The 26980-nt window shown below is 34.8% G+C and overlaps 1 protein-coding gene across 2 annotated transcripts in view; it reads right to left on the bottom strand.

Moving 5' to 3' along the window:
* Positions 1 to 935: 935 nt before the first annotated feature.
* ACAP2 (ArfGAP with coiled-coil, ankyrin repeat and PH domains 2) overlaps positions 936 to 26980 on the bottom strand; it is a 164196-nt gene continuing 138151 nt past the window's right edge. The window contains exons 15-25 of one of the 2 annotated variants that reach the window (XM_060010911.1): positions 22162 to 22370; positions 21752 to 21821; positions 19930 to 20021; positions 18016 to 18200; positions 17249 to 17353; positions 16770 to 16862; positions 15524 to 15711; positions 14986 to 15095; positions 13606 to 13716; positions 11330 to 11391; positions 936 to 5447 (exon numbers count right to left, since the gene is read on the bottom strand). In XM_060010911.1, coding sequence (XP_059866894.1) covers positions 5347 to 5447; positions 11330 to 11391; positions 13606 to 13716; positions 14986 to 15095; positions 15524 to 15711; positions 16770 to 16862; positions 17249 to 17353; positions 18016 to 18200; positions 19930 to 20021; positions 21752 to 21821; positions 22162 to 22370 — 1326 coding nt within the window. In that variant the 3' untranslated portion in view covers positions 936 to 5346. The remainder of the gene's footprint in view (positions 5448 to 11329; positions 11392 to 13605; positions 13717 to 14985; positions 15096 to 15523; positions 15712 to 16769; positions 16863 to 17248; positions 17354 to 18015; positions 18201 to 19929; positions 20022 to 21751; positions 21822 to 22161; positions 22371 to 26980) is intronic. The other variant, XM_060010912.1, reaches the window with a different exon arrangement.

Genomic DNA, 26980 nt, shown 5'->3' with positions numbered 1-26980 from the left:
ACATACACTCAAAGGTCTAGAAGGGTATATACCAAAGAAGTAACAGCTTGCCCCGTACTTGGTAACTGTCAAATAGAACTTCCTAGGATGAATATGCTCTATTATCTGCCCTGTTCAAAACAGTAGTCACTGGGCACATGGCTAGTCAGCTCTTAAATGTGGCAATTCCACAGATGAACTGAACTCTTAATTTTGTCTAATTTTAATTAAATTTCAATAGCCACATGTAGCTAGTAGCTACCATCTACTAGCCACACATGAACATCACAGGCAGATGACGGAATTAGGATGGAATTCTTTTTACTTATCATTACTTAAACATTTTTCTACGATGAAAAAGCACTGTTTTGTAATAACGAAAAGTAGGCTGTTTTCATTGAAAACATTTACTGTCAGTTTGGATTCTCTTTGTCAAAGAACTATTATGAAAATGAAATGAAGTGGAATAAAGCAAATTACATAGAAAATTTCTAAGTGTCTGCTTTCAACTAACTTTTAAAGGAAAGGCAAAAGCAGGCAATTCACTTCCAGGTCTGTTCCCTCAAGCCTCTATTCCTTCAATCTCATTTCATGCAAAAACATGTTGTTTGTTTGTTTACTAAAAGGATTGAGTGTAAATGTGTTGCCTAGATTAGAAACTTCAACAGATATCTCAATCATAACAGAAAAAAATTAGAGCTACAGCAAAAAAGGCCTTCTGTGGTTTTTAGCTAATGAACTGGGAGCCATACAGCTCTGTGATCGGGCAGAAGAAAATATTTAAAAGATCAAAATGGATTTCATGGTTGAAGCAATCAGCAAACAGGATCAATCTGCACCAGTGTGACAGCGTTGGAAAGGAATACAGGACCTTAAACATGACAGTTGTTAACAGGTATGTCTGCAATTGTAGTTCACAATAAAGTGGAAGTCTGAGCATAATAGAACTATGCCAGAGGTGAGATTTTTATTAACTTGACATAATTTCTTGGCATACAAAGAGTTTAATCAGGTATAATATTTACAATTCTTACATAATATACATTTTAGAATAACTATAAAGATAATGTACTTTGTTCCATTTACAGTGACATCCTACAGTAAAACTACATTCATGAATTAGATACAAATAAATCCTCTACATACTAATAAAAAGTAAATGGATTGTTGGTTATACATTCTTTAAAATATACCTTTTCACAGGTAGCAGGAAATATTACATGTAATAAGTCTTTATGACTGGAATGATCCAGAAATATCACAAAGCACGAGTAAACACATATAGAAAAGTAGCTCATCACTTCCAAAAGTTAACCTTTAGCCTTTGTGTAAAATAAATGGTGCCAACATTCTTTATAATGTAGCGAGCTTTCCCTGTTTAAAATGAACACCCAAAAGGTGGGAGGTGTGTTGAAGAAAAATAAGAAAATCTAGTACATAAGATAGTGAAAAGAGCAATGTAGAGAAAAGTTTACTTAATCAAACCTTACTTCCCTCCCCCCATTACCTTATTTTAGTAGATAATTTATGTAAATAGAAAAGGATGCCCCCAAAATCATATTTATAGATGTCAGGATTTGGCCAAACTGAATCCATGCCCCTTTCAGTTGTCTTCGTTTAGAAGCATCAAGAAATTGATAAGCATATGTGAACGAGAATTGCCTTTACAACGTTTTGCCTTCATCAATGTTTGTTATTGTAAATATATACAATTCCCTACAATTTAACGTATTTAAACCCTAATCTAGTCCTTCAAAGTAACTTTATATCTAGGTTCTCCAGAATACTTGGAGTCTTTGTTATCAAAGAACAAGGAAAGCTGGCAGTCATTATCCAATTTTGCTGCTTTACAATGATTTCAAATCATTTCATGATATGAGTAAAGTGCCTCTGACTACTAGTCAGACAGGGGTTCTGGTGTCAGCTACGCCACCAACCAGCAAACCAGTGACCTGCTCTGTAAAACAAGAGGAGCAGCCCAGGATCAAAGAAGAGACACTGTCGGTGCTCTTAGATTAAGATCTCAGAAGTCCTACTGTGAGTAACGGCAAAGCACACTGTGAGCAGATGTGAGCAGCGGAACAGTACACCAAGGGATGCTGTTACAGTTTCACCTTGTTTCGTCCCACTCATTGTATTTGTGAGGAGCTCTGAATCCAGTAAGAGTAGTAAGTAACTAGTCAGTGCTCTTTCCACTATATCATGCAGGTCTGAAGTCATTCTGAACAGACAATTCTATAAAAATATAGCATTTTTCCAGCTCATGTCCACAGTCGAAAGTGCTACCAAACAGAAAAGTTAATTCCACAATATAAGAGTGATATGGGAATGTCTTATTCAAAATGGATAGTAAATTTAATCTTAAATACAATTTGGTTTATCGTGACCCCACTTCACATGTGTAAAATTATATTTTTAAAATACTGCTTTAACACATCACAAACTTAAGCTGTCCAGACTGTGAAAGTATAAGTTTTTTTCAAAATGCACCCATGAAGAACCAAAGTAATATTCCAAATAAAATCTGTATGTTTTACAAAGTAAACACCAAAGTTGATTAAAATCTACAAAGACCAGTATAAATTAGGTAAACAATGTAATATAGTGAATCCCTGGAAATTTCTGAATTTCTAAGGATTGTACCAAAGGTAATTTTTAAAACCTTAGAAATCTTAAACATGTAAGTGTTACAATGAAAAAATCGCAAATAACTATGCAATTACCTTTAGTCTAGTTCTAACATGAAACTGTATTTTATGAATTCCTCATAGTACTGCTATTCTTATTTTCAGATTACTCTAACTTTTAAGTTAATGAGTTAATGGAATAATGACAAGGAATCAGAAACTAATACCAGCAGATCAGTGAGGGAATGAAAACAAAGGACAGTCAAATTGATTTCTGAAGCCCAAGAGTATGACTAACGTTGTTTAAACTATAATTTATCATATGATACTGAATAATTCACAGCATAATGAAACTAAGATTTGTTACATACTACAGAAAGGCTATTAGTTGACACAGCTAATTCACCTTGGTTAAGAGCCAACCTACTCTATAACTACTTGTAACCATTAATTTACTTTAAAACCTTGCTGTTACTCCTGCATCATTTCTGCCAAATTTAATCCAAATTGGGTCTCCGCATATTCAAGAAGTCAAGCCACAGAAGTATATTTTTGTACGTACAGGCTCCCTGTACTGTTAAAGATTTCACTTTCTCTGAAGATATTCAGAACCATGATCTTTAGTGTACTTCAAATACATCTCTAACAATTAAATTTAAGTAGACACTAATTACTGCCACATTAACAACTCATGACTGAAGCCACAGGAGTTAAGAGTATGATCAAGAATTGCTTTTACAACCAGAGATCCCAGAAGTGATCTGAAGACCAAAGGTTGTATCCAAAAGGTAAACTGCCTAGGCCTCCTCAGATAAAGGTCAGATGAATTCCTAGGAGCAAAACAGGAATAGGCACTACAAAGGAAAAGTGAGGCACTCTTTTCTCTTTTTTTCTTTCTTCCTTTCTTTGTTTCTTTCTTTTCTCAACATATTTCCTTCTCCTTGAGATTTTCGGACAATTAATTTCAAAGTACACTAATAAAAATGCTACAAATCAGACTTTTGCAAAGCCCGGTGACCTGTGACTCTGAGGTGAAACAGGAAAGATTTAAGGTTCCTGGTATTGTTGCAATTAAAATACAAGGCTTTGGAAGTTAGCATTTCCTTAGAAATAATCCCTAAATATATTTGTATCCTTATCTAATACACAGCAATTATTACTAAATAAGCATTATATGCATGCAATTTGGCCAAACAAATATGGAACCTTTTCTGTGATATGAATTTATGTCAGTATAATTCCTGTTTAGACAGATTCTGATTTGATGTTCAGTCAACTTAGAAAACTCTACTTACTGGTGGGAAAATGTTAGAAAATTTATTATCTACCCAATGAAATATAATTTCTGTACTCATTTGGCAACTCAAGTTTAAAAACCTCTCATTTAGAAACTGAGTATCAATAATATTACTTACATGTAACTTGAAAAAGAAAGTTAAACTTAATTATGACAATATCAGAAAGAAACCATAAGGCAAATTACTTATTTTATACTCCTGACAAGATATGTCAATCAAAGATAGAATCAGACTAATCTGTAGCATATACCTGGAAAATTAGTATACCCATAATATTTTGGAATTCAAGGGTCTGTGATTCATGTAACCAAATACTAAAGCTATAGAGATGCTATAATTTAAAAGAATGTATACCGTGTACAACAAGTACACAGGAGATGTTAGAAGAATTAAAAAGCAATTTATTGCTGTATATTTTAGTATAAACTAAAAAAACTTGAGTCTTTTTTACTCCTTTTACAGAGATATTTTTCCTTTCACTAGGAGCAATAGCAAAATTGTATCTGGAAAAGGACACATTTCAAATATAAATTCTACATTATTTTATAAGTCAACTTTTCCTTTGATAGTTACAACTGATGAAAGCATAATTTTGCAACATTCAAGTAACTTTTGAAACACAGTTTTGTTACATCAATAAATTTGTCAAGGTTTTAGGAAATCAACTAAACAATGAAGAACTACAACTGCTATGAGATTCTTTTGGTAATTAAAAAAAAACTATTGTCAAGGGTTGTTTTTTTTTTCCTTCATAAAATGGAATAAATCTAAAGGACTGAGTTATGTCAATCTGTACAGCCACTGTATGTACGTTAAAGTACTGGACAATAACTGAGGAATATAACTGCATTTTTGAGCAAATGGGGGGGCATACATTCTCTAGTTCTAATAATTAAATTACATATTGTGTATATGACAGCTAGGCTACCAAGAAACAAACAAACAAACAGAAAAAAACTATTTCTGAATCACCAACATCAGGGAAGCTAAAGCAAAGACATATTCTCAAGTCAGGCAGGACATCAGGCTCCCACTCGATGCCGATATGCTTGATTGAACGATCCTGGGCACAGTGCACAGAAGAAAAAATTCAATGCTACCACCCACTGGGAAAAAAAGATTATTTTGTCTAAACTCTTAGCATCTTGTAACCTAGAGATGGCCTAAGTCTAGATTTAAATTTTAATCTATAAAAAATAGCCCTTTAAACAGGCTTTAAAAAAAATTTTAATAAAAGAAGTCTTAAAGTAGGTTCCTCTCCCAACTACTAGAGATCTATGTTTTGATTTATAAAAATATCAATGAACGGGTACCTTTTTCCCAAAAAACTCAATAGCTACTAAAAGTAAGTAAGTAGAATTAAAGAAGTAAAAATCTGTGAGCTTTCAAATGTATACTTTAGGGAGTCACCAGATTTACTATTTTCCCCTTCTTAAAAAAACTCAAAATTTCTGTGAATCTTGCTGGAAACGATTTAGTTTCTCTGGATTATTGGATGCCATTTGGGAGAAATCACGAAAAATATCCTGGTAAGTTTCATCACCTGCATGAAAGTAAAATGAGGAGACTTTTAAAATTTACACAATTGAAAGCATTAATAAACAACATTCATTTTTACGACTAGTAACTATTTTATAATTCATTACATTAAAATTTTGTTCAGATGAGCATTTTTGGAAGAAAAAAGACCAACTAAATATAAGTGCTGGAAAAGTATACAGTGGAAGAAAAAAAAAAAAACTATACCTGAAAAAAGCACCTCAGATGCAGCCACAGAGGAAAGTTCAGAGTTAGAAAAGAGCAAAGATGCAAGTGTTTTAAAGCAATATAAAGAAATACATTTATTAACACATGAGAAATAAAAGTCATTCTAAATGAGGTAAATCACGTCATTCTAAATAAACAAAGCATTCTTTAAATAAATATTTCCCTTGATCAAGGCCAAAAGAAAAGACCAAAAACAAACACTAATGTTTCTGTTGGATGCAAGTTATTAGCAAGACAAAACTAATAACCATGTGGGAAAAAAAGCCTCATATTTTAATATTATCTTTTAATTAAAGGCATTTTAACTTAAATAGCATGTGAAAAAGTAAGTCTTTACTCAAACTTTAATTCTTAACTCAAACTAATGCACCTAATCCACTTTTTACTAGGCTTATAAAATAAAGCCTAGAAAATGACTTTAAAATCATTTCACATTTAGTCAGTTTTTCATTTAGTGTAGGTCATATGAGCAAGGATGCTATGACAAAAGGGGAATAAATATCAAAGACATCTGTTAAATTAGAGTAATACAAATGTTTATACGTACAAATATGCTTGTAGAGAAGATTGTAGATACTGATATTATAGTGGATTGAATACTATTTTTCTTGCAATGAAAAGCTAAATATATAACACACATAAAGGCTAACTCCTCAGACAAAAGATTTGTATAAAATGAAATCTTATTTTCAAGATGAATCATTCATCATGAATGCTTCCTGTTAAACATATTAGCTTTATGCAGAAGCTGGGCATAATTCTGTTTTCTGATTTAGAAAACAGAATTTAGACTGTCAAATACTGTTTTAGATGATTAGTGTTGGAACATGGTTTTATAATTATTCCCCATAAGATACCTTGCATCCATCTTATTATACACTCATTGCTACAGTTGTTGTTAATAGTGCAGTAAGTTTTGTCAGCTTTTAAAAAGTGAGATTTTTTTGAGGCAACAGATGTCATACCAAAAGCCAGAGAATTAGAAAAAATCTGGGGGAGGGGGATACAGATCTAGTAAAAGGTCTAATAGCATAAACCAAGATTTTCAATTAAAAAAAGTTAATGCTTTTAATATTTAGTCAATGTAAAAAGCAAGTTATTAAAATCTCTATGTAGTTTTTCATTTAGCCCTGGAAATTTTCTCATGACCTGAATCAATCAATCTACTTTAAAAAGAAAAAATATGGTAAGAAGAGAATCTTAATAGGTTGGCTAAGAGTAACATCTAACTCATATTATTGTTACTAAAACAATAAACGTTGATATGGTGGAACAATGGGTAAGACAATTCAATTACACCCATGTTTCATTTCATAAAAGTTTACCCCACATTAAAAGACAAACTACTATCTATTCCCATTATTAGCCACTCTAAAAGATATAAAATAAACTGAGAAGAGACAAACATTAAACATCACTTAACAAACCATATAAAATATTTAAACTTTTTTCTTATTCTTAGATGTTGAATTCAAATATTTAAAATATTTATTGTAAACATTATAAATATTTTAAAAATACTATTTAAACTGGAGAGTCTGGAGTTTTACTTTCGAAGAAAGTGTAAAGTGCAGATTATAATACAAAAATACCACACTGATTTTACCATTCAACACCAGAAATAACTTAAAAGGCACACATTATACATTCAAGAAGAAATAGGAAGAAGTATCTAATAGATGCTAATGCCAAATAGTTTACAGATAGCACCAGGTGAGCAATCTTAAGTATTACAACAGTACAATGGCAATATATGGCTTCTACTATTAGCAATGCATATTTTGTATAACAGGTTGTGAGATTTTTTTTTTTCCTTTTTGTGGTTTCCCAGTTTTTGTTTTTAAAGTATCTACTACACAAGTACATTTTAGTAGAACCATTGTACCATGCAAAACAAATTATAAGATTTTTTTAATTCACTGAATTAAATGCTTCCTTGAAGGAAAGTGTTGGTGCTACACTACTCATTGGTTTCACTTACCGAATACATTTTAAAAGAGTTAATACAATACAAAAGGAAGTCTCACCTTCACACACATACACAAAACTTTTTGTTAACATTCAGTTTCTAACCAAATGTTAATTAAGGGACTTATCAATATAATACCTTTCTTAGGCCTCAAAATGTGTTGTCAAAAAGCAAACGTTACGATAACAATAGTGACTAAGATATTTAATATAGTTAACACAAATTGAACTTCAATATGATTCTTTAAATACAATTTTCATCATTTAGAATGTTTCCCACGGCAAATATAACTTGTCTACACTACAATACATAAACAATGACCCAGAATATATTGCCCTGGAAAGTTCATATGAGTACATTTAACAGTCTATTATAAACAGTAAACAACTAACCACCCAATATTTGTAATACTAAGTTATATTCTTTAAATTACTTCATCACATTTTATTTCTCTTCAGAAAGTTAACTTTTCCATGTGCCTGGACAGTTCTGAGTTTTTTGAAATGTGGACTGCTATATTTCCACTGATAGCTTAAAACAGTTCTTGATTTTTGGTATTCAGAATAAGCACTGCAACAGCAGTGATGATCCAAGATTTTGCTAATTTTGCTCTCAAAATGTACTCCCCTCAAAGATATGACAGCTTGTGAGACCCTACTCCCAGGTGATCAGTGTATGATCCTGCCCCTTCTGGGCTGATTACAGCTTCCTTTTTGTAACTGATTAGATCAATGATCAATCTTCATCAGCAACATACTCACGTAACCAGTAGTGGTTCACTAAAGCAGTGATTTTCAACTGGCTGAGAAACTCTGCCAACAATCAAGAGGAGTCACAGAGCCAGAGACTGTGGGAACCACCAAACTGGTTTCCAACAATTGAGAGAACGGCGTGATGTTGCACCCACCCACCCAGTCCTATGAGTTGTGGGAACTGACAAAGAAGGATACATCTTCCCTTCAGGAAATGTGTGCTCTTAAGTCGCCTTGCAAAAAACAGGGAGTCTCAGGTCCATAGGGTTGTAGACAGAAAGTTCAAAAGTGGGGTTTCCTAGACATAGGTCCATCATTCCCAAAGATTATATCTGAGTCTTTTAACGGTAGGGCTCTTCATAATGAAAAAATTGAAAATACCCGCCTTTTAAAACTACCCAGAATTCTGAAGTTTTCCTTCTATTGCTAGGCAACAAAAAAAGGATCTAGATAAAACAACCAACCAAAATCTATGAGAGGGAAATTTACAGCGATAAGCAGAGAAGAAAAAAGACCTGCTGCCTGAGCAAAAATATCTGCTCTCCCAAGACTCATAAAGGAAAAGAAGCCAGAGAGCAATTGCTGAGCCATTTTACCATGTCATCTGTATAAGTATAAAGTTGTTCTGCTTTAACTACGAGACCCCCAAATGAATTTAAAATCTAATTATTACCAAATCAGAATCTCATTTTATTCTGCTGATATACCATTTCCAGACTTCTGATCTATTTTTTAATCTTTTCTAAGCTAAAATTTGAGTGGTAGGAAAGCTTGTTTTTTTACTTTTATTATTTTTTTTTTGCAGTACGCGGGCCTCTCACTGTTGTGGCCTCTCCCGCTGCGGAGCACAGGCTCCGGACGCGCAGGCTCAGCAGCCACGACTCACGGGCCTAGCCGCTCTGCGGCATGTGGGGTCTTCCTGGACCAGGGCACGAATCCGAGTCCCCTGCATCGGCAGGCGGACGGACTCTCAACCACTGCGCCACCAGGGAAGCCCAAGCTTTTTTTTTTTAAATAAGCCTTTTCTTCAAATTTTCATTCAAATAAATTGGAAAAATCTGTTTTTCTACTGTTGAGCGGAAGGTATATACTCATAAACGTATACATAAAATGACAGTGAAAGAGACATTTGAATGCTCCTAGATGGGGGCAGAAGCCCGAGCAGTTTAGGTGGAACTAGAAGCTGCAAGAACATAAGAAGACCTGTCCTTCCAAGCTTCCCAGCTCCAGAGAAAAGTCACCCACCGACCTTCTGACTAATCAGCTGGGTGCAGCTTCATCAGCAAACACCTTAAGAAAACATTTACACTTAAAATGTCAAGAAAAAAAAAACTGTTTAACTTAAAATCTTGAAGTTCACTCTTACCTCACGAATCAGGTCATAGTCTTTGAATAATTTTCATTTTAAAGTGCTTAAACATAAAGGCCTCAAAAATGGCCTAGTAATACTATCACTTAAGTGTATATCTGTTACAAAATTATAATGTATTTAAAGTCTAACATTCAAGTTTAAAACAAATGGGTGAAATTCAGAATTAACGCTGAGACTTCACCCTTAATCAGCACTCTTACATCTTGGTACATCATGAGTCAGTAGTACTGTTTGATCCATAGGATTAAAGTGGGACACCCTAGATTAGAAGTATCTAGCTGAAGTGCCTCTATTCTCAAAGTTCTTATTTGTTCCTATTAAAGTAGACCAAAAATAAGTCATAAATACAGTCCTCTGAGAAAGGAATGGCCCCATATTTATCTTAGTTATATATTAATCTGGCTAAAATAAAAGTAAATGGCTGAAGCTAGCATAAAGTGCAGAAATTTCAAAACATACTTAAACAGGAAAGATAGATGATATCACAAGCCACTTTTAAAATAATATATTAGTAGTCATTGAAAAAAAATCAAACATACTCACTTAAAACTGAACATTCTCAATTATTTTAGTCATGAATTCCTAAAATTTTTAACGAGCATGTATATGAATTTAAAACAGATAAATTAGTAATTCATATACTCAAATTCATGAAACTGGAGATCTAATTATTACTCTCTTCTTTGTGAAGAATGTCTAATCAGGATATGTTCATCAAAGAAAGAAATCTGATCAGCAACATTTCTTGCTTTTCTTGACATCTCGACTCAAAAATTACTCAAAATGAGAATTGAGCTGATCCTGAGTTCTCTCTAATAAGAATACGTCTACTTTGCCATCCATCAAGCTCATGAAATATTCTTCTAAATACTTCCATTTATCCAACAGATATTGTACAATTACTTGGGGCAAAGGTACAAGATAAAATTTGACCTTTTCCCTATACCTTTTAAACTAACTCCATTTGCATTATGGACTTCTTAACCTACTGGTAAATTTTATTCTTAAACCTTCCACTCATTTTTAGATCAAATACGGAACTCTTAATTTAATAAACTTCTTCTAGGCATTTTCCATACTGACTTTTATATGTCAACACATAGTGATTTGTTTTTTTCCCTGAACACAATTTATAGAAATTCCCTGAATAACAAAAAGAAAACAATTTTGTTATATTCACTTGACAGCCAAAAAGAAAATGACTGCTGTGCTGCTGTAAGTGTATAAAGATATGTTATCATTCCATTCGCCTCTCTGGAATGTATATGGAAGACATCTGTACAGCAGATAAAGAAGTCAGCAGCCAGAGTTAGATACAGCAAGTAAATGTGTTCTGTAATAGGAATAGTTACGGATTTTTAAAGGCTCGGGAGTGAGCCACTCCCAAGAATTCAGTAAGTACAGTATATATACCTAACAACTCACAATTTACAAGTAATTTATAAAAACTCTGTAGCATTAAGTTAGTTTACTAAAGAACTATGAATCTTCCAATTGTAAACTGATAAATTCCTGGATGCATTTCTTATACTGCATTTCAGTATGGTTATTAGTAGAATATTGACCTGGCTGTCCATAAAGTCCTTCTGATTCCCGCATCTCTTCATTCATTCTTGCTAACCGTAACCTAAAATTAAATAAAAGAATTTTTTAGATAAGTTATACAATATAAATATTCATAAACTAATGAATTACATACACAGCTAAGACGTATTCATGTAATTTTTTCTTTTACCAGTATTTGCCACTGAAACAAAAGTACTTTTAGTTTATCAGGCCCAGCAATCTGAGATACAAAAATAACTGTATTTTATCTTATACAATTCTCATGAGAGAAGACAATAAAAGACTTCTAACAAGGGCATTTCACTTCTGTTTAAGCAGGTTCCCGGCAGCACCTCTAGCAGCTTACTTCCTCCAGACACAGAGAATTCCTGGCTCCTAAAGCAACCTGTCAAACTTTAACTGCCAACTGCTGAAATTATTGCTTCTATAGAATGGAAGCAATAGCCTGTCATAAGTTCATTCTGGTTCACCCTGAGGTACGGTAGTTCCAGATGTATAAATAGCACATGTTATCTATAAATATTAGGGATATATTCTGACCTACAGACATTATAATAAGTGACCATAGGTTACCAAGATTTTTGCATGGTTACCATATTGATTATACATTCTTTTTTGGGTTATTTATCCTGGCAGCAGGAAGACCTGTAGCACTGGATTAAGGAAACAAGAATTTCCTCTCATTTTCTTACTGACTTTAAGCAACATTTTGAAACAGGCAAATGTTACCTGTGGTGCCCCTCTCCTACTCTGTACTTCTTGCCTGTCCTCCAGGCCGCCAAATCCTCAACGCCTTCCCAGACTTCTGTCACCCTCTTCTAGCATGCTCTCTCTGGCAGTTGCCGCATCTGACATGGGCTTTTTTTATCTTCAAAGTACCACAATTCCCTGCCATTTCCTTTCCAACCATTGTGTGAATTAATAATAGCAAGATAAGTCTCCCTTTTTGGTATTTGGACTTTTCACAGAGGATGCCTGTTTCAAAAAATTGTAAGTGAAACTGACGTCCTCATACAAAGTAAAATGAGAAAACTTAAGACAATTTGGGACCATATTTTGGGGGAAGAAGGCCCATTACTGTAAGAATTGCCTGGGAAGCTGCAGCCAGGGTTAATTTCTCTGTATATCACTCCTATCTTTTCTTTAATAACTTATCTTTCTCCAATTTTAAGTCTATAATGATTTAATAGATGTAAATTTTCCTACAATAGACTCCATAATAACAATAACCCCTCCAGTGAGGAAAAGAAGCTAAGTACAGAGAAAATATGTCTTGCTCTTTTGTTTTTTCGTTTTGTTTTAATCTGGCAGGGGTCAGGGAGGGGTGATATATGGCAAGTCAAGAATTCTCAGTGGGAGCTCAGGAGTTCAAGACAGTCAAGGGAGTTTCTATCTGTAAGTGACTGAAATTCAGTAGTGTAGATGGAACTATCTCTACTTATTTAACAGGGAATCAGCAATCCTGGGCTTCATTCAGAATAGACTGAATAAGCGATTCATACAACATATGCTTGAGACTCCCTACACAACAATAAAGTGTAGGTGACAACCACATTCCTAGATTCCAAGTGTAATGAACAACTCTGATCTAAGATGAAAATCAAATAAAGACCTCAAGATTCTTTCTTTAGTAGGTCATGTTAAATTGTATTCAAACATTCCAAAACAAATATTTTTACCTCAAAATAGAGGACTCATACAAATAATTCTTTAAAAAAGTAAGTACAAACAGGTCCCCTAATTATCACTGCCCAAAGGAAATGCAACTGCAAAAGTTACTAACATCAATGCAGTTGGTTTCCCTGCTTATAATCCTCTAATTCCTGAGGTAGTCGAAAAATTGCCTGTTACTATACCAATCCAACTCCCACCCCAGTACTGTACTGAGAGTTAAAGAATCAGAAAAGTTACTGATTTTCTGTTCCTACGGGCCAGGCAGTATAACAGAAGTGGCTAAGCACATGGGTTTTAGAGCCAGAATTCTTGGTTTCAAATCCCAGCCCTACCACTTACTAGCTTCTCAAATTATTTGTGGCTTGGCTTCCTTATAAAATGAGGCTGATAATAATAAAACCTTCCTCACAGGGTTGAGGTGGGAACCAAGTAAGTTCATGTATGTAAAGTGCTTCATACATTTAACGTGCTTAGAGAAGTAAATGGCTTCTAGTAAAGAACCAAGTTTAAATTTCATGCCTACACACGAAACTCTATGTTTAAACACTGTATTAAGTAATACGGTGTATGGAAAATAATCAAGTGAAAAGAAAACACTTACAAGGTCACTATATCAGCGTTGGCTGCTTCCACAGCTATACTCAAAGGGTCCTTCCCTTCTTCATCAGTGGCATGTTGATTGGCACCTCGTTTTAGGAATAAACATACCTGCCTGTTTAAGGGAACAGTGTTTATGAGATATTGCCGATAAGAAAAAAAATTAGTATTCACCTTAAGAAATAAAAAGCACTACTTAAAGAAATAACATTTTCATTAGGAAATTCTTGATTTCATTCTACAAAGATTTATTGACTATTGACTCTAATAATAAAAATCTACCATGATCAACATTTTATAAATCTTATGAAATTTTCACATTTAACCTGATAATATACAGCATAGTGAGATGTGTAAATTATGGTCCCTACCCTCCAAGAATATCATAAAAAGATGTACACAGATAACTATAAATGTAAATAAAACAAAAATCACTCAAGGTCATTATCTGGGAAAGAAGAAAGCCAAGGCAATGTTAACATCATAATACATTAACGATAATACAACAGCAACGAGTGGGAAGTAATCTTGCTGCTGTATTCCACAAATATTCATAACTTGAAGAAACTGACAAAAAATGAAAAAAAATGAATAAATGGAGTCTATAAAGTAAAATGGGAATAATTATGATTATGAAGAAAATACAAAGGATGAGTTAAATACAACCATTTTTAAGTAGAGAAAAGTTTTTATGATAAAGTTATTGAACTGAATCTTCTTGCTAATAGAGGGAAACAAAATAAGCTATGATGAAAATAGAAGATGCTATAAAATAAACATTAAAAAAGGACAGTTTCTTGTTTGTCCAGGTAATAAGACTTGGAGATCCTGAGATGTTTTATTGAAAAACAATGACCTATGACACAAACTTTACATAAGGCCAATATTTTGACTTTATTTGTACCCTCTAGTAGAAAGCCCATTTTTACGGCTTTATTGTTCTGTGAATCTAAATATTGCTCCAGAAGACACACATCAATAGCACAAAATAAGAATTAACTACCCTGTGGGAAAACTAAAATTTACAAAGTTACAGAACTCTCCCAAAATGTATGTGCTATCTACATAATGTATGTACATGCATAAATATACACAAATACAGACTTAAGTTGCCTGATGAAATCACCACAGTTTTAAATACTAAAACAGATCTATATAAAGAATTAGTAAAGTTCAAAGTAAGCTTGGCAATTTTCTTATCTGAAAAGTAACCATATCTTTTTTCTGAATGAAATTTTTAAAAATTTTAAGTGCCAGCATGAGAGTGTAAGTCAAGGAAAGTATAACTTTATAAGCTCTAGCTAACAATCTTAACCTGAGAAAGGGCAAAACATTATTTCAAAATAATTTTTTCAACTACTTAAATATATAAGCACTAGTTTACCCCGTGTGCCCTAAGACAGTGGCATGGTGCAGTGGTCCCCGCCCTTGCACATCTCTCTGGTTCACATTAGCACCATTCTGAAGGAGAAACTCGCATGTCACCAAAGAGCCCTTAGAGGAAAAAAGAAGATAACAATGGAGAAAAAGCAAACAAACAACAATATATTTCTATTAACAGAGTATTTACTTTACTCTAATAGCCTTTCTATTGTATTTTCCCCAAAAGAGAAAATACCCCCCTGCAAAAAGCAGAAAAATGATAAATTATATTATTTTCTTCCCAAGAACTACTTCTAACTGGGATTCAATTTGCAGTTTGTGATCTAGCAAAACCCACTACTTTCATTACTAGAACTCCCTCATTAAGAAAAAAAATTGAGCTTATACAAAGTGATGTTCAGAAATCACTACTAGCTGCTGCTTCTATTTTCTATCCCATCTCTTAAAGCAAACAATAATGCTAAAGCTATGCTCAAAATGAATTATGATTTTTTTTAATGCTCTACTACCACTGAAGACCTGAATTTACAAATTCATACCCCTAATACAGCCTGAATAAGTGGTGTTGCTTTGTTTTCCTCAGAATTAGGCCAGTTCACATCTGCGCCATGAGCCAAAGCTTCAGCCATTTTAGGAAGATTTTTTTCATATGAAGCCCTATAAAGCTGGAGTCCTGGATTAAGATGTTGAGAGTCGAGAAACACAGAAGAATCCTGCCTTTCTGTCTCTGAAAAGCAAACACAAATACATCAATAAAAATGAGCTCTTGGCAAGGAGGGAGGGAAAGAATGGGGAGTCATTGCTTCATAGGTACAGAATTTCAGTTCTGTAAGATGAAAAGAGTTCTGTGGATAGATGGTGGTGATGGCAGCACAACAGTGTGAATAGATTTAATGCCACTGAACTGTACACTTGAAAATTGTTAAGATGGTAAATTTTACGTTATGTGTATCTTACCACAGCTTTTTAAAAAAGCGAACTCTTACCTGTATCACAGTATGAAAGTTGTGACATAAGAAACCACTAGTTTAACAAAATGAGCTAATGGGAGATGTTCACAAAGGAATCTTATTTCCTATAGACTAATCACTCTCCACAACCTTCTTCTCTTATAAATACATCGACTAGTACACCAGGCCTTTATGGTCTTGCCAGTATCCAATGGATAGGTAAATTACTCTGTATTAGATTAAAATTAGGTATATATGAGTATAAGCCTGGACTTAGAGACTCAGAAGAGGCAGTAAGAACCCCTAAAGGATTTCACTACTAGACCAAACCTCACTTTATTCCTAGAATGGTCCAATACCATCATCACAATTTGCAGTACAAGCAATTCAAATAATTTAAAGAATGCTTACTATCCTGAGTATTCTGCAAGATCATAACCACTGAAATCATAAAGGAGAGAATATAGGAGGAAAGCACAGGTCAGAAGAAAAACCTAACTTGGGGGGGGATGTGGGGGATTTGCTGATCTCTTTCTCCTGATAAGAAAAGACAGCCACAAAAAAACATAACGGGTAGTAAGAAATACCGTTCACATGGATTAAAAATTATCCTTAGCTATTGACACATATCTTGAGGCTCAGAAAAATGTACAGCTAAGAGAGAACTTCCAAATATGAAAATAGCTGCTTTCTCATTCAGCAGTATTAACTGCCCCTTAGTACCTTCTGAAAGACTAACCACTTCCTTCAGAAACTATTTAATCAAACTTGGCATTTTCCACATGCATTTTTCAGCAAACAATACCAATTAACATGGAATTTCACCAAAACTCACCCGGCTCATATAAACTATTGGCTGACACTGTGGAAGGTAAAGATTCTCTTCCATCATCAGAGCTCTGCTGGATTCCACTGTCATTACTTTTGACTGTTTTAAAAAAAAACCAGCTAGTGATTAAAGTTTGCACCATTAAGAAAAAAAGTCCCACAATCAATGAGGTTTTAAAATGAGCTCTGATACATCAACGTGATCTCAGCCACCACCAGCAGAATAAATTTACGACAATTTTAATCCTTTGAAACACTTCACGTATCAAAATATGAATCAGTCATGAAGCCTAGCAATAAACTTATTTTCAGAGTCGCAACATATCTCACTACCCCGTAATGTGTCAGGGGTAGTAAAGAGTTAATTTATCGTATGACTGTAAGTAATGTGTAATTCTGAGACAATGGGTAACATCTAGAGAAATGGCCACACCGCACAATGACCACGGGCACAGACTTGGAATGCTCCACAAGAGTAGTACTTACTACTACGTAGTTTTGAAGAAGTATCAAAGTAGGAGAAGAGTGAATCTAGCTCATCAGGACAGAACAGAGACTCCCTCCTGGCCTCGTCGCTATTTACAGCAATCACTGGGGACATGCAAGTTAGCAAAGCACAAAGCAGGCCATAAGAAGGGAAAAGGGCAGGAAAAAACGTTACTGGGAAAAATTTAGGAGGAAAAAACAGGAAGGCTATTAGGTGGTTAATCAGATATTTAGGGCTTTTTGCATGACAGATTTGCAATTCCCATCTCCCCTTTCATTTTAAGCAGTTTTATTCCTTAAGAATATACACATTATGGTTGAACCTTGAACAACACAGGTTTGAACTACGTGGGTCCACATATACTCAGATTTTTTCAATACTAAATACTACAGTACCACATGATCTGGGATTGGTGGTATCCACGGATGCAGAACCAATGATACAGAGGAACTGCAGAGCAGACATGGAGGAAACGCATACATGGAGGGCCAACTACAAATTATATGAGAAGTTTCAACTGATCGGAGAGTCAGTGCCCCAACCCCTGAGTTGTTCAAGGGTCAAGTGTACCTAGAAATGTGAATTATCAGAACACTGCTTAAATTTAACTGTTTTAAAAACAGAGAAATCCAATTTTTCTGTAGGATATACAGAAGGAAACAGTTTTTAGCATTTAAAAAATCTACAACAGCTACTAATTCAGAGATTAAGAAAGTGACTTCAGCTTAAGAAAATATTTATATAGATAACAAGTAAACCGTAATACCTGAACTTTGGGGAGATGCTCTAACTTGTTCACTTGGCCCAAGTTTAGAAATGCTCAGCCTCTTTTCTTCACAACTTTTGGAGACAATCTGTTTTTCCTGCTCAGGAGGTGATGATGATATAGAATATTTATCCACAAATTTTCTCTCCACATATTTTGCTCTGATATACGCCTCTTTCTCCTGTCTGGTTGGTATACATAAAAATGTCATGATGTTCTGCTTAATATCTTAGCATGGCTAATACTGAAAAGAAGCCATTACATATTGAATTTTTCAAAGAAAGTCACTAAATGTCATACTAGTTAAAACTGAATTTGCAACATTCTACAACATGTTTTCCTTCCCAATATTAAATGAACTATGATTTCATGTTTAAATGAAAAACAAACAATAAAATGAAAAATCACAAGTATTAACATGGCACTCTCTTATTGTCTTAATTTCTATGCTCATTCATTCCCATATATATTCTCTTTTGCTTTTTACAGAATGAAAAACATTACCAAGAAACTATTAAAATTTACAGAAGTTAACTTTAATTCCATTTTTACTCCGATAAATAATGTCACATACTGAACTATCACTAGTCATGACCATAATTCTTCGTAAGACAACTACTTCAAAACAACATAGCATTTCTAACTTAAGGGGGACCAAAAAAGGTATCACATTTAAATTTTTTGATTTATGATACAACTATAAAACACCAAGTTTGTTCTATACCTTTTCTTACTTACATCTTTCTAAAATGCCTAGGTCTTTGGCTAAAATAGGATATCTCAAGGTCTGAAATAACTCAAACAGACATGCTTTAGCAAAAAAATAAGAATCTGATTTAAGTGGTATTGGTTTAGAGGGCAATAACTTTTTAAAAGTATTAATTATCATAAAAATATAATCAAACATAGGATTATGGCAAATAAAATTTTAATACCTAATATAAAGAATCATAAAGTCTAAAAATAACATGAACAACAAAACTAATTATCTACCTTGAAGGCGGCCACTTCATTCAGAGTCTCCATATATAGAATTGGAAGTAAAATTTCAAACAGAGCAATTAAGTAAGTACGCTCCCCTACCAGAAGCTACCCTTTTCATCTGTAATTCTTCAATATAATAATGCCATGTATGAAATACATAATTAACAAATATTTGCAGAACGAAGTCAAACAATGTGATACTATTCATTGTAGGTAGTAGAAACTTGATCCTTGGAGACATTAATGAACAGATTAACTCTTTTTAAAGGCCTGCCACTAACAGAACTTTGTCTCCTTTAACTGCTAAGAGTTTTTATATTCCTATGTGGAGCCTTTTTTTTAAATTAATTTATTTTTAATTTATTTATTTCTGGCTACTTTGGGTCTTTGTTGCTGTGCGCGGGCTTTCTCTAGTTGTGGCGAGCGGGGGCTACTCTTCAATGCAGTGTGCGGGCTTCTCATTGTGGTGGCTTCTCTTGTGGAGCATGGGATCTAGGCGTGCAGGCTTCAGTAGTTGTGGCATGCAGGCTCAGCAGTTGTGGCTCACAGGCTCTAGAGCGCAGGCTCGGTAGTTGTGGCCCACGGGCTTAGTTGCTCCGCGGCATGTGGGATCTTCCTGGGCCAGGGCTCGAACCTGTGTCCCCTGCATTGGCAAGCGGATTCTTAACCACTGCGCCACCAGGGAAGCCCCGGAGCCTTAATTTTTAAGATTCTCTCTCATCTGGAGACTATAATTTATTATCTGACTAGTAAAATATAATTATCTAATTAACAAACCCAAGAGAGACACAGCCACATTTTAACAGAAGCAGTAATGATCTCTTCTGAACAGTCTGCTTCAATAATACATATCAATTAAAGTGAAATAAAATAACAGCTATATTCAAGATGGTGGGGGGGGGATGAGGTAACACATTAACACAACAGTACCTTTGTCCTGGTTGCGGTTTCTTTATTCCCATTTTTTCCACATTAGCTTCATAAACTCTATTCATAACATCATTCCCCAACTCACACATAAGCTGTTTGGCAGAAAGACAGAAAATAAGCAATAATTTCCTAAAAAACACTATATAAATCCTTAAGCAAACAGAGCTACTTAGTTCTTTTTGCATGTTCTGCAAATGCTCATTTCACAAAGATGCTTAAAGTTAAAACAAAAGGAGACAAGGACTGAGAGCAATATCACCATTTTGCCATTCTTCACCAGAATACCTTCCCTAGAAGATTACTACTCCTCAAGAAAGCGTTTCTCCTCACCCATCTTCTACCAGATTTCTATCCCTTACTGTGGCTAGCACAAGGCTACACATTCACAACATCTGCTAAGTTAACTGAAAAAAGAAGCCTAAGTCCAGACACGGTAAGGTTTAAACAACTCAGAATTGAAGCAAACTATTTTCTCCTTACACTTTATTTATAAGTATTTCTAAATATTTTTTAAATGTATCAGACAGTTGTGTTTCAACCAAAGCTTCTAAACTGAATCCACTGAGTTCATATCTACACGCAAAGTTGATGCAGAAATTAGATTGCTAGCCCCCACCCCCCACTTTCTTCTCCTTTGAATTCATAACAATTTATGGAATCTATCGAAATAGGGCTCTACCACAGGAGCCAACTTAATCACTTTCATTTAGACGTTTCCACAGTGATTCCACAAAGAAAACTTTTTACTTTACTTAATTGACAGGATTATTGGTTTATTTATGGATTGAAATAAAAACACAAGCATATTAAGAACACAATTTTCAGACAGAAATAAATGTAGGATACACTACAACCTTTACACAAACGTATATTTTTTACAGTATGGTAAACTAAATGGTGGGAATTAAAATGGGTATACTATTAACCAGTATAAATTTTGTAAATATTAAAAACCCAGTTGTGATATAAAATCATTTATGACATTTTCATAGATATGAATCCTTACACAGGAAAAAGGATGTCTTAGTCTGATGAGTACTACCCCTTAAAAATGTAAATTTGCAAATGTGTTATGCTAAAATATGCAATGATAATGACATGCTATACCAATCTATCACGCAGCTCACTATAGCAATATCTAATATTTTTAACAAGAATTTATGTAATTATAAAATATAAAATTAAGGCACAGAATCTAAGATAATTTGTGAGAAAACATAAAAATGCAGGGGTGCTGGTTTCCTTAAAAAGTGAACTGACAGGGCTTCCCTGGTGGTGCAGTGGTTAAGAGTTCGCCTGCCGATGCAGGGGACACGGGTTCTTGCCCCGGTCCGGGAGGATCCCACATGCCGCGGAGCGGCTGGGCCCGTGAGCCATGGCCGCTGAGCCTGTGCGTCCAGAGCCTGTGCTCCGCAATGGGAGAGGGCCACAACAGTGAAAGGCCCGCGTACCGCAAAAAAAAAAAAGTGAACTGACATGGAGTTAAGAGTGCTACATAATAAGCTTAGCAATTTAAAAAACCAATAACAAAACACCAGATTTGCCAAAATAACATCAGATATGTTCCAATACAATTTAATTCACTGTTAGCACTGAGAAACTCACACATTTGTAAAACCAGATTCTAAAATCTTGACTTTGGGGGATTCCCTGGCAGTCCAGTGGTTAGAACTCTGCCTTTCCACTGCAGGGGGCACGGGTTCAATCCCTGGTAGGGGAACTAAGATCCTGCACAGCTATGTGGCAAAAAAAAAAATAAATAAATAAAATCTTGACTTTTATGTGAAAACATAAAATATTTTTAAGCAAATATTCATTTTACCTTTAAAAGTTCAGGCTCCCAGGTGTCTAAAGTTAAAGATCGTACTTTTGAAAAGTGAACTCCAAGACTCCTAAGTGGGGAAAAAAAAAGACTGCATTAATATATAAAACTTTCAAGTCTCTATTTGCACATTATGCAAGTTATTTTTCTCTCTTAATGTGACATAGTCTCTAATATAGGCCTCAACACATACATAAATAGGGACAGATCTTCTAGTTAATAATGAATGGTGAATCGAAGTCCTCAAAAGTACTTCACAAACCAGAATTTTATCCACTTCATAAAAGATACAAAAACACACTGGCAGTCAAACTAGGCAAGTGGGAAAGGTCCTCTAACCAATGAGACACAGTAATTTACAATGTGTGTTTAACGGAAAGAAGTCTCTCATCCTGGGCAGGCCTACCCACCGGTGAATCCCAGAACACTCGATACACAGGGTGATGCCCAGGTTGATGCTGGCCCACCGTGGGTCTGCCAGACCACAGTCACAACAGCTGGCATTGCCAGGAATACACTGGACTCGCTGCAATGCACTTTCTCCTTTCAATAATTTATCTTTTGACTCATTTCCAGAATCCAGGCTTCCCGTGGATGGAGATGATTTCTTATCCAGCTTCTAAAAGAATTAAGAATTATTAAAAAAAAAAAAAAAAAAGGATTGTAATACTACGTTGCACACTGCATGCTCCAAACAAATGCTTCTAATCAACAAATTGAAGGCCTATTATGGGCCTAAGCCAGGAACTGTTCTAAGCACCGGGGATTCAAGGATGAAAAGATATAGTTTCCTCCATCAATTGGCCTTTAGTCTTGTGGGGAGAAACACATTAATATTAAAAAATAACCCGACACAATGAATGTATGTACAAGATAAAATGGCAAAGAGAAAGGGGAACAGTAAATTAACACGCAGGATGAGAGACAGAGAGAGTACACGTGAGACTATAAAGACTCAAGAATAAAATAAATACTATTTTATACCAAGTTTTTCCAAGGTATTCAATGAACTGCAAGCAAGTTGTTTCAATTGCTGCAGTGAATTACTGAAAATGATATGGCCTTTTACTAATGAGGAGATCAATTGCATAATTATAATTACGAGTGAATCAACAACAGAATGCACAATGTCTAAAATCTCAGGCGAAACGAGGAGAAAAGCAAAGGTGGTAGATAAGCAAAAAGCTAATTTTTTAAGTGAACAACAAAGTCTATACCAATAACGACCAAATACAAACATGTAGTTTGGGGATCCTAAGCAATTAAAGATATGACCTAAAAAGTCTTCTGGTTTAAAAACATTTCAACAAGCCAGTATTTTAGTATAAAATCAACAGAAATATAATTTGGCCCTTGTCTTGCCCTTCTTGAAAACTCAATTCAATAGCCGTTAGGTGGGGCTAAGCAAAGAAAGTGTGGGGATACAGTATGCCAGAGAGGACTCAGCTGGGTGAGGAGCATACCCTCAAATGAGAGTGACCCTGTGCAGGTTGCTGTTCCCAAGCAGCAGAAGGAGGGTATTTGCATAGGGAGACAGCCCAACAAAGGAAATGAGAGCCTGAGGATAGAGAGGAACTACAAAGTGGGAGTGCCACCTAGTGAGAGATGTTAGAGCCTGGCACGTGGGAAATGGCAGCAGGGAAGGGATATTGGTCACATACAGGGGAACTGATTATGTAACTAAACCTGCTAAAAATAAGTGGGAGCCAGATTTCTCACTGCAGAGAAAGGGCTAATTTATATAAAAAGGGAGAGAGTTAGAACAAACCCTGTTATATTAAATTAGGACTGGAAATACCAACAGGTGCCCTAATGGTTTCAGTACAAATAGATACATAAAGTTATACAGATGTAAATGTGTATATGTGTATATATACATGTATATTCCCTTATCTTGGTTTCTACAAACTATTCTCCACGAAAAAGAACTAGGGCAGTTTGCAGAAACTACTGATTTCAAGGCTAGTACAGAGAAACTACAAGAAGATGAACTCGGAACATCTCATCATGTTAGAAAGTAGAGAACAACTCAAAGATTGTTGGGAACATGTCAAAAGGATACAGAATCCAGGGCTCCACTGGATTGGCCAAACTTGGGTCAATTTGAGAAACAAAACAAATAATGATAGTAATGAATTATAATACATTGAATAAAATAGAGGCCTATCTTGATATAATTATATTTTAAAATTTAAAGCCTGATGAGGAACAGAATATCTACATAGTCTCAAAGTACCCCCCCCACACACACAAAATACTATTACAAAGATAACATTACAGTAGAGAAGTCTAGCAGACACTACCTTACTCAAGTGATCAAAGTTAACATCACCAATAACGGGACAAATCAAAATCTTGTGCCACCTGAAAGGATGCAGTGAGAAGAACACAGCATCATTTATACAACATTCCTACAAAAGATGCATAACCTTGTGAGTAAACAAACCAACAATGAGGGACATTCTACAGAAACCTGTAATCTTGAATACAACCAAGGTCAAGAAGGTCAAAGTAAGACTGAGGGACTATTCCTAACTGAAGGAAACTGAAGAGTCATGACAACTAAAAGAGACCTGTGCTTCTGAACTGCATCTTTTTGCTGTAAAGAACATTACTGGGACAACTGTTAAAACAATGATATTTGAGAATTAAATGGAAGTAATGCATCAATGCTCATTTCTTGATTTTGATGACTGTACTATGCTTATACAGGAGAAATGTCCTAATTGTGGGAATTACTCACTAAATTAATAATGGGTGATGGGGCATATGTTAGCAGCTTACTCTGAAACAGTTCAGGGGAAAAAACTGTTTGTATTATACTTGGAACTTCTCTATAAATTTGAGATTACTTTAAAATTTTTTTAAAAAAGAAATAAAATCTGCTTTACTAAAACATGTTTGATAATGTGAATTAGCTCATAAGCAATTATCATATAGAGAAAGGATGTCAATATAATGCAGAAATCATGTTGGTTCAGTCCCAATTTTTTCTTTATTAGCTAATGCTTTTGGCCAAAAGCAAAGTATACTAACACAGCAGAACTTGGGCTGGCCACCTCAAGGAACACAGGACTGAAAATGACACCCATCTCCCCATTCTTCTTGGCTCATTTTGGCCATGTGCTATGACTTGAAAGTGTTTACTGCACCATTCTCTCTGATCTTTATGTATTTTGTATATGTCACCAAAGCCTCAACCCTTCTGTACCCTTCCTTTAAGCTATCCTCACCAATTTTTAAAGTTAAGTCCCATCTGTATTCTATATTATAGTGTTCATTTATTAGGAATTTAACTAGGCTAATATTGGGTTGGCCAAAAAGCTCATTCGGTAGTGAATAAGTTGTTCCATAAAGTTCTTCATGAAAAATGTGTCTTTTATCTTGACTTAAAACCAAACAAACTTTTTGGCCAAGCCAATATTTTTACTGAGATTCTAAAGTTCCAAAAATTATTCAAGTTACAAACTTACAAGGTTTTTTAGGTTGGCCCTATCCCTATTTTTCCTGTAATCCCTGCTATTTCTGGTGTATGATTTTGCTAACATAGGTATTTCAGCAACACCACTAGCTCCTTCATCAAGATGATCTGGATACACACCTAAATTTGTTCCCTCTCAAAACTCCGCTAAAAACTAGAGAATTTTTTTAAACGCAATTACCCAGAGCCCTTAATGGACAAAGTTGTGATAATCTGAATATGAAAAAAGAGTAATTACTGCAATTAATTGGGACCCACTGTATTTACCAAAAATCCATGAGTGTATAATGATATCCCAAAAAACATGTATCTGTCCCCACTTAAGGTAGCTAATAAATCAACCAAATGTGGTCATTAAAAGCAAAAAATCAAGCATTTTATTAAACTAACTAAATAGCTCCGTTGATGAAGAAAACCTGTATTTCACACAGGAATGCAGATGGGAATGACAGAATTAGAAAATCATCATTTTGCAATTCCTAATGAAATTACAAATTCAGTTATAAAACTATTAGATGAATGGTTGATGGAGCATAGATCTTATAGGGTCAAAGTAACACAAGGTAGATTTTGTTACACAAAATAACAAAGTAGACTGGGAACAAAAAAGGAAATGGAACATGACAATGGAGGGATCATATTGTCATCTCCCTAATCCAATGTGTCTGCTTCATGTTCACACAGAACATTTTCGCATTAACAGTGGCTGGATAACAATATTGTATGTCTCCTGTTGCAGCATGAAGTATATACATTATCTATGTTGCAATCTATGAGAAGGAATTCTATAGGAACAAATAGCCTAACCTTTTCAGCACATCATTGTTATGAAAAAAAAAAGAACTGTTCTAGATGGAAAGACAAGGAACATAAGACCAGATGCAATGCCCAGTCATAGAAGAGCTCCTACTTTGTAAAACAGGTTGTAAAAGACATTTTTAGGACAACTGAAGACACATGAATATAGACTGGGTTACAGACGATATTAAGAAATTACTATTAAGTGTGGAATGACATGATATCTGTAATCTACTTTTAAAAACTTAAGCTTTTTTATTTAAAAAAATTAAGACATTTATCCACAAGAATAGGGAGAACAGGAAAGAAAATAAGAGCAACAAAACTTGGGGAGCTGAAGAGTGGCTGGATGAATGGTAACTGAGTAGACCAAGGTAAAATCTAAGGAAATAATAAGAAAAATCTAAGAGTCCATCAATTTATATCACATAATATTCAAAGGACTCAAGGATTTATACCAGTTATCTTGGAAGTGGGGATGAAAGTAGGAGGACTGATTGTTTAAGAAGCAGTTAGATCGAAGGTGCCCTCCCCAACACTGCCATTAGTGTACTGCTCTCTACAAAGACACACAAATGACTAGAGGTTTATTCTCTGGGAAAGTAAAACAGAAAGTGACTGGATGGGGTTTACCTAAAAGGTGGAAGGCAGAGGATTAAATTAATGTATACACACCGAATGCTGCGATCCCCAGCAATTAGCTCCAAGCCAGGCCCTTATCCCTATGCAGGAGATTGGTGAGTCTTCTCTGGGGAATCTTAGCTGAAAAGACTCCAAAGACCCTAACTCTGGTTGTTCCTCAACAAATGGTCCACACTTTGCTGAAGCTCACAGTCAACGAAGTCCTAACTGTGTTCTCAGAGCTTCCGAAGAGGTTACTCCTTAACTTGCAACCATGAGCAGATTACCAGAAAGCCAAGGAAAGCCCCTAATAAAATGGTTCTCAACAT

The sequence above is a fragment of the Delphinus delphis genome, chromosome 4 (genome assembly GCF_949987515.2).
Source record: "Delphinus delphis chromosome 4, mDelDel1.2, whole genome shotgun sequence".
NCBI lineage: Eukaryota > Metazoa > Chordata > Mammalia > Artiodactyla > Delphinidae > Delphinus > Delphinus delphis.
Note: the sequence above shows the minus strand (reverse complement) of the source record. Positions and strands in the feature narration are given on the sequence as shown.